At 46.0% G+C, this 8,664-nt stretch overlaps 1 protein-coding gene and 1 non-coding gene across 4 annotated transcripts in view; both read left to right on the forward strand.

Annotated features, from left to right (window-relative positions):
* Window positions 1-8,664, forward strand: part of G6pc (glucose-6-phosphatase catalytic subunit) — an 11,674-nt gene extending 3,010 nt beyond the window's left edge. For 2 of the 3 annotated variants that reach the window (XM_029564597.1, XM_008835349.2), the window contains exons 2-5: window positions 861-970; window positions 2,555-2,660; window positions 4,906-5,021; window positions 7,095-8,664. In XM_029564597.1, coding sequence (XP_029420457.1) covers window positions 861-970; window positions 2,555-2,660; window positions 4,906-5,021; window positions 7,095-7,606 — 844 coding nt within the window. In that variant the 3' untranslated portion in view covers window positions 7,607-8,664. Of the gene's footprint in view, window positions 1-799; window positions 971-2,554; window positions 2,661-4,905; window positions 5,022-7,094 lie in introns of all 3 variants that reach the window. The other variant, XM_029564596.1, reaches the window with a different exon arrangement.
* On the forward strand, window positions 3,914-4,019 carry LOC115070716. Its single transcript, XR_003849864.1, has one exon. It is a non-coding gene; the product is annotated as a U6 spliceosomal RNA (small nuclear RNA).

Consider the following 8,664-nt stretch of genomic DNA (forward strand, 5'->3'; position numbering starts at 1 on the left):
GGAAGGAAGGAAGGAAGGAAGGAAGGAAGGAAGGAAGGAAGGAAGGAAGGAAGGAAAGAAAAATGCTAGGAATTGGAATTAAATCTGGGGCTTCAAACATGCTAAGCAAATGCTCTACAACCAAGATATAACCCTGGCCCTCTGTTAATTTATCTTTCTTAGGAGACAGGGTCTTGGGACTGAGGAGATGGCTCAGTATCTTACACGCACAAGGACCTGAGTCCAAGCTCCAGAACCCACGTAAAAATGCCAGGGATGGTAGCATGCACTTGTGATTCCAGTGCTGGGGAGCTAAAGACAGGTGGATCCCTGGAGCTCGCTGGCCTAATTGACAAGCTTCAGGTCAGTGAGAGACTGTGTCACAAAGGAGTGGATGGCCCTCCTGAGGATGACACTCAAGGTTGTCCTCTGACCTCCACTTGCATATACATGTGCTTGTATACACACACACACACACACACACACACACACACAGAGGCAGAGAGAGAGAGAGAGAGAGAGAGAGAGAGAGAGAGAGAGTCTTGCTATATTGCCTAGGCAGCCCCAAACTCTTAGGTTGAAGTGATCCTCCTGCCTCAGCTTCCCAAGTAGCTAAGACCACAGATGCATGCCATTGCACCTGACTTCTGGATTTATTTACTTATGTTTGAATAGATAATACATTCAAAGGTTCAAATTTCAAAAGCCATCTACAGACTGTGTCATACAAGCATGCCCCCAGAAATCTCTCCCCAGGCAGCCAGTTCCACCTGCAAGGGCAACATGGAGATCTCCTCTAGTTCCTTTTTCTTCTTTAAAGTGCGGGCTTCCGGCGAAACCGTGCCCCGAGTCACTCCAGGCCTTGGCTCCACTTTCCACAGGATTCTCTTTGGACAGCGCCCATACTGGTGGGTCCTGGACACTGACTACTACAGGAACACCTCTGTGCCGATGATCAAGCAGTTCCCTGTCACCTGTGAGACTGGACCAGGTAAGAATCCCAGACCTTACTGACACGGGGTAGACTATTGTCCCAGCCTTCAATCTGGTGCTATTCCATTTTAATTCATGTTAGCAAGATCTTTCATTGCCACTCTAGAAATCTCAATAATGTTTTCAAGAGAGCCATGGGCATCCCCACAAATCTTGTGGGAATAATTGAGCCACAGTTTTATCCAGAGGGGAAGGTGGTAGGAGCCTGGGGTCCGGATTGTTCCTAGCAGTGTGAACACGGTCCCCTTAGCTGACCATCCCATCCATCCTTCATGCTGCCTGTGGTGTTTTGTGTGTGTGTGTGTGTGTGTGTGTGTGTGTGTGTTTTAAGAGGTTTGTTTGTTTTTAGGCAGGCTGGTCTGAAACTTGCCATGTAATTTAAGATGACCTTGAATTTCTGATCTTCCTGCTTCTCTTCAACCACACTCCACTCTAAATACTAAGATTACAAGTATGTGCCACCATGTCCAGGTAGTTTATGTGGTGCTGGAGACTGAACCCAGGGCTTCTGTGTGTGCAAGGCAAAATGCTGTACCAATTGGGCCACATCCCCAGCCCAACCCATGTTTTATCAGTTACAGCCATAAGAAATTGTTAGACTAAATGATGGATTTTTTTTTTTTTAGCTCATACTAAGAATATCCAACTGGCTCCTCCCATCAAGTTATGGTGCCAGCATCCCCTCCTCAGGGGCTCTTCCCTGACCCTCTGCTAGGAAATATCTTGGCTATTTACCTTCATAGACCATTGGTTTACTTCAGCTGTTATTTATTTATTTATTTATTTATTTATTCATTCATTTATTTATTTAGGTTTTTTTGAGACAAGGTTTCCCTGCAGTCCCAGCTGGCCTAGAACTCGATATGTAGACCAGGTTAACCTTGATCTTATAGAGATCACCTGCTTCTGCCTCCCAGCACTCAGGAGGCAAGAGAGTCAACCTTGGGGAAAAAAATGTCTGGCCAGAGAGACAGTGATGCCTGAGGTGAACATGCCTGGCATGTTTAGAGGGGAGCAATGAGGCTAGCATGACAGGAGTGGAGGGAGAGGGAGAGCAGAAGAAAAGCAATAGTGGACAGGTCAGTGTGTGGTTGCACATCCAGCATGCTGATTCTTTGTGTAATCTCCAGACTGTCTATAACTACAAGACCTTCTCTGGTTTTGCTGATCACTGGACTTCCTGAGTTTTCCACAATGCTTGGTACACAGAAGAATTTGATACATAATTGATACATATTTGGATAAATGAATGATTAGATGGGTAGATGGAAGGGATGACTGATGGAAGGATGGGTGGATGGCTGGATGGGTAGATGGATGGATGGGTAGATGGATGGATGGGTAGATGAGTAGATAAATAGGTGGATGGATGGATGGATGGATGGATGATGGATGGATGGATGGATGGATGGATAGATGGATGGACGGATGGATGGATAGATGGGTAGATGGATGGATGGATGGCTGAATGAATAGATGGGTAGATGGGTGGATGGGTGGATGGGTGGATGATGTCCCATGGGAGTCTTACAGATGGTTCACCTTTCCATCGTAGTTCATTCATCTCTTTCCTGTCCCTTAGGGAGCCCTTCTGGTCATGCCATGGGCACAGCAGGTGTATACTATGTGATAGTCACATCTACCCTTGCTATCTTTCGGGGAAAGAAAAAGCCAACATTTGGATTCCGGTAAGAACTCACCATTGAGGTGTGGGTTGTGGAGGGCAGGTGGTGGCTATTTCTGTAGCTGACACACCAGTTGCTTTTCCTGCTCTCCCCTGGCCCATTCTCATGCCTTGGACTGGCACTAATAACAGTTGTGGCACCGGGGCTGGAGAGATGGCTGAGTGGTTAAGAACACTGGCTATTCTTGCAGAAGACCCGGGTTCGAATCCCAGTACCCAGATGGCAACTAACACCTGTCTGTAACTCTGGTTCCAGGGGATCTGACAGCCTCTTCTGTCCTCTGTGGGCATTGCAGGACATGGGTGCACTTTCCTACATGCAGGCAATACATGCATACACATATAATAAAAATAATCAATAAAATATATTTTAAAAAGTTGTGGCATTTGTGCTCTGGGTTAACATTAGAGTTGCAGAATGCCAGGGCTGGACGGGGCTAATGCAGCCCTTGTTTTAGACAAGGAAATAAGGCTTATCACCATGAAGTAGTTTCTAAAGATCAGGTAGTGAGAGAGCAGGGCTTAGATGAAATCCCATCATTTCATTCATTCATTCAGTTGTCCATCAGTCATGTTTGTAGTGCTTGGTATCAAACCCAGTCTTGAGCATGCTATGTAAGCATTCTATCACTGAGCTATATCCTGAGTAATAAAAAAATCCCAGCTGGAGGCTAAGACAGGCAGATCTTTGTGAGTTCAAGGCCAGCCAGGTCTACTTAGTGAGTTCCAGGCTAGTTGGGGCTACAGGGAGACCCTGTCTCAAAAAGAAAAAAAAAATTCATCTATGTGATCCAGGTATCACAAGCTTGTAATCCCAGTAGAGGCAGGAGGATTAGGAGTTCAAGGCCATCCTTGGCGACATAGTGAGTCTGAGGTCAGCCTGGGCTACATAAGACCTTTCTCAAGGAAAATAAATCAGAGCCAGCAAGATGGCTCAGTGGGCAAAGGTGTTTGCCATGCAGGCCTGGCAACCAGATTTTAATTTCCAGAACCCATGTAAAGGTGGAAGGAGAGATCCAACTCTACGACATTGTCCTCTGACCCCCACACATGCACTGTAGCATGCATGTACGCATACAAATGATAAATTTAAAAAAATTTTAAAGCAGCTAGCCAGGCGTGGTGACACACATCTTTAATCTGTGAGATCAAGAACAGCCTGGTCTACATAGTGAGTTCCAGGGCAGCCGGGGCTACAGGAAGACCCCGTCTCAAAAAAAAAAGAAAAAATAACATAAAATAAAATGAAAAAGCAGAGTGTTTGCTTCAGCAGCACATATATTAAATTGGAACAATACAGAGAAGACTAGCATGGTGCCTGCACAAGGATGACCTGAAAATTCATGAAGTGTCCATATTTTCTGGAGACCCTGTCTCAAGAAGACCATTAAAAAAAAATGAGAAAAGGCTGGGCATGGTGGCACACACCTTTAATCCCAGCACTCGGAAGGCAGAGGCAGGTGATCTTTGTGAGAACGAAGCCAGGCCTACATAGTGAGTTCCAGGTCAGACGGAACTACAGGAAGACCCTGTTTCAGAAAGACCCCCCCACACACACACAAAAGCAGTCACATTAAGCACCATGCCTCTTTTTTTTAATTTTAAAAAAATATTATTTTGCTGGGCATGGTGGTGCACGCCTTTAATCCCAGCACTCAGGAGGCAGAGGCAGGTGGATCTCTGTGAGTTCAAGGCCAGCCTGGTCTACATAGTGAGCTCCAGGCCAGCTGGGGCTACAGGGAGACTCTGTCTCAAAAAGACCAAAACATATATATAGACATATATATAATTTTTATTTTATGTGTATGAGTGTATTGCCTGCTTGTATGTAAGTGCACCCGTGTCATGCAATGTCCATGGAAATCAGAAGATGTCGGATCCCCTTGAACTGGAGTTACAGATGGTTGTTAGCTGTCATGTGGGTGCTGGGAACCAAACCCAGGTCCTCTGCAAGAGCAGCCAGTAATCTTAACCACTGAGCCATCTCTCCAGCCCCAGCACCATGCCTCTTTGAGCTTTTTTTCTTTTGGTCTTTTTGAGACAGGGTCTCCCTGTAGCCCTGGCTGGCCTGGAACTCACTAGGTAGACCAAGCTGGCTTGGAACTTACAGAGATCAGCCTGCCTCTACCTCCTGAGAGCTGGGATTAAAGGTACCTCAGTTTGCCAGTCTCCACCGTTCCCACCAGAACTATTTTCTTTGCTGAAGGACCTGCATTTGGGTTCTGATATGGTTGCCTCTTCCCTTGCAGGTATTTGAATGTCATCTTGTGGTTGGGATACTGGGCTGTGCAGCTGAATGTCTGTCTGTCACGGATCTACCTTGCTGCTCATTTTCCCCACCAGGTTGTGGCTGGAGTCTTGTCAGGTATCAGATGCTCTAACGCCCTCCCTACTCACTTCCTGTTCCTTCCCAGTCAGGACATGATCCCAGCCATGTTCTTCATGGTCTCAATGCTGTCAACATTTTAGTATTTTGAAAGTCAAGGGTGGATCATAGCTCAGTCTATAAAGTGCTCATGAGGACTTAAATTTGATCCTCTGCACCTGCATAAAAAAAACAGGCTTGGTGGTGAATGCCTGAAATCCCAGGGCTAGGAGGCAGAGACAGGAGGATCCCCAGGGCTCACTGACTAACCAGCCTAGCCTAATTGTAAGCCTCAGGTCCCAGAAAGAAACTCTATATCCAAAAACAAGGTATGGTGTTGGAGAGATTGTTCAGTGGTTAAGAGCACTGTCTGCTCCTGCAGAGGATGCAGGTTCAGTTCCAACATCCACATGGTGGCACACAACTGTCTCTAGTGCCTGTTCCAGGGGATTCAGTGCCCTCTTCTGGCTTCTGTGGGCATTGCATACATGTGATGCACATACATACATGTAGGCAAACACTAATAAACATAAAATAAAAATAAATCTTTAAAGAATTACTTTTTTTTGGTCTTTTTGAGACAGGGTCTCCCTGTAGCCCCACCTGTCCTGGAACTCACTATGTAGACCAAGCTGGCCTTGAACTCCCAGAGATCCACCTGCCTCTGCCGTACCCAGCTAAAGAATAATTTTTTTAAAAAAGAAGAAACAAGGAGTCAGGCATGGTGGCACACGCCTTTAATCCCAGCACTCAGGAGGCAGAGGCAGGCAGATCTCTGTGAGTTTCAGGTCAGCCTGGTCTATAGTGAGTTTCGTCCTGTCGGTATCACGTGGCTCGGAATTGTGGTTCGAAACCTTGGTTGTTATGTTATCTCCAAGCGAACAGCCTTTAGGTTGGCCTCTGGCCTGCACAGCACCTGCACACACATGCATCCACAAACACATGAACACACACACACACACACATACATACACACACACACCTTTAGGCACATGACCAGACATACACACACAGAAGGCACTGGAATCTAAGGCTTCAAGGAAATTGTGAAATTGCCCCCTGGAAATCTGAGGTCAGAGCCAGGCAGCACAAGAAAACAGTGAGAACAAACAGCACCTGCACACACATGCATCCACAAACACATGAACACACACACACACACACATACATACACACACACACCTTTAGGCACATGACCAGACATACACACACAGAAGGCACTGGAATCTAAGGCTTCAAGGAAATTGTGAAATTGCCCCCTGGAAATCTGAGGTCAGAGCCAGGCAGCACAAGAAAACAGTGAGAACAAGACCAGGATGGTCTCGTGATAAACACAACATTAACACAGCAGTTAGTGCTAGCACTGGGCTTCATGTTTAAGGAAGACCATGGAAGCTACGTCACACAAAACCTGGGAATGCTCTGATGAGAAGAACCTCTGTCAGCCGTATGTCAGAGGGTCTAAGTTCACAACTCACTAACTCCCGTGGAAGGAACCGAGACCAACAGATGGCATTAAATGGGGCAAAACAGGCATGGTGGTGCATGCCTTCAATCCCAGCATTCGGAAGGCAGAGGCAGGCAGATCTCTGTGAGATGGAGGCCAGCCTGGTCTACAAAGTGAGTTCCAGTCCAGCTGGGGCTACAGGGAGACCCTGTCTCAAGAAGACCAAAATAAATAAATATTTAAATAAATAATAAATAAATAAATAAATAAATAAATAAATAAAGGTGGGCAAAGGTCAGCTTAGCATAAGAAAGAAGAGTGTAGCATCAAATCCAATCAGAACTGAACTGGGCTTGTCTGGCAGGAATGAGTTCTCTGCCCCTGACCATACTTGAATAGAAACAGGACCCCCTCAAATAGGAAACTTAAATGCAATGTGAAGATGAACATGTGATTCTTTCATCTGAAAGAGACTTTGCTGAGGACTTGTTGGAATTAGTCAGTCCACTCTCCACTTTGGTGCCTGATTTAATTTCATGGTGGTGGGGTGGGTGGCCTATCACCCGTCACTAACTCTAGTGAAGGTCCGGAACCAACTATTTCTCAGAGCTGTTTTTTCTGCACAGGCATTGCAGTGGCTGAAGCATTCAGCCACATCCAGGGCATCTACAACACCAGCCTCAGGAAGTACTTTATCATCACCTTCTTCCTTTTTGGTTTCGCCCTTGGATTTTACCTTCTGCTAAAAGGATTGGGAGTGGACCTCCTGTGGACTTTGGAGAAAGCCAAGAGATGGTGCGAGCGGCCTGAATGGGTCCTTATTGATACCACACCCTTTGCTAGCCTCTTCAAGAACCTAGGGACCCTCCTGGGGTTGGGGCTGGCCCTCAACTCCAGCATGTATCAGGACAGCTGCAAAGGAAGACTGGGCAGGCGGCTCCCATTCCGCCTCAGCTGTATTGGGGCCTCCCTGGTCCTCTTGCACCTCTTTGACTCTTTGAAACCCCCGTCCCAAATTGAGCTGATCTTCTACGTCTTGTCTTTCTGCAAGAGTGCAACTGTGCCCTTTGCATCTGTCAGTCTTATCCCCTACTGCCTTTCCAGGATCCTGGGTGGGTCACACAAGAAGTCTTTGTAAAGCATGTGGAGTCTTTGGTATTTAAAGTTAGTGACTATGCAAAGGATTGGAGGTAACTAAAGTCTTCTTCAGTCTATTCTAAGGCTGGAGGCATTAACGACAGCCCAGGTGACTCTCTGTCCCTTTTGCAATCCTAAATGGAAAGATGTTTTTGAAAAGCTAAGGAGGCAGTTCGGGAAAATCTTCAGTGTTAGAAGTGGGGTCATTCTAGATATTTCTCTGAAGACCTGCTAAACACATTCTCCTGTGAGATATATGAGTAAGACGTCCAAGTAGGGAAGCTCAGAAGCCTGGGCCAGAGATCCCAACAGAACAATCTACCTGTGCCTAAGGAGGAAGGCACAGTGCATTTGATAGGGAGAGAAATGGCTTCAGTTATGTCTGAGTTTTTGGATGTGACCCTCTCAGTAATGGTGGGCCGACCTAAAGTGTGACAACCAGCCCCTTAGAGGGGTGACTCTCCTTTTGGCCTTTTTTTCTGCTGTGCGTGAGTCACACAATGATCTTGGATTTGTGAATGGCTATGGTGACTGTCACATCTATGGGACATAACTTTTTTATCATATCATGTCTGTGTCCTGAGCCCAGCTCTGCTTTCCCCCAGAACTTTCTACTGGCTCCCCGCCCCCCCTGCTGGACCCTCAAACGCCCAATGGGCAGTTCTTCAGTGGTGCTTTTGTACGTTTAAGTTAAGCTCTGAAATCTTGGGCAAAGTGGCAAACGGTGAGTCAGGATTCCTCTCTCCAGAAGGTCACTCCGATGCTACTTTTGATTCCTGGAGGGGAAATAAGACTCCTTTCTCTATCCCAAGCCAACCAAGAACACATTCTTAGAGGACCACCAACTCCTCTGTGCCTGTTCTCCAGTCTCAGCTGACTTGCAGCCTCTTTTTAAAAAAAATGCTAAAGCTATTTATTCAAGATTCCTTGTTTTTGCTACTAATTATACAGAATACCATATATTCTCATTCACACTAAGCATCCTGCTTCTAAGATCTTTAAAAAGAAAACTATATATGTTCAGTATTTTATTAAAACAACATTTTATTTAAGAATGAA

The sequence above is a fragment of the Nannospalax galili genome, unplaced genomic scaffold, assembly GCF_000622305.1.
Source record: "Nannospalax galili isolate Female #2095 unplaced genomic scaffold, S.galili_v1.0 scaffold137, whole genome shotgun sequence".
NCBI lineage: Eukaryota > Metazoa > Chordata > Mammalia > Rodentia > Spalacidae > Nannospalax > Nannospalax galili.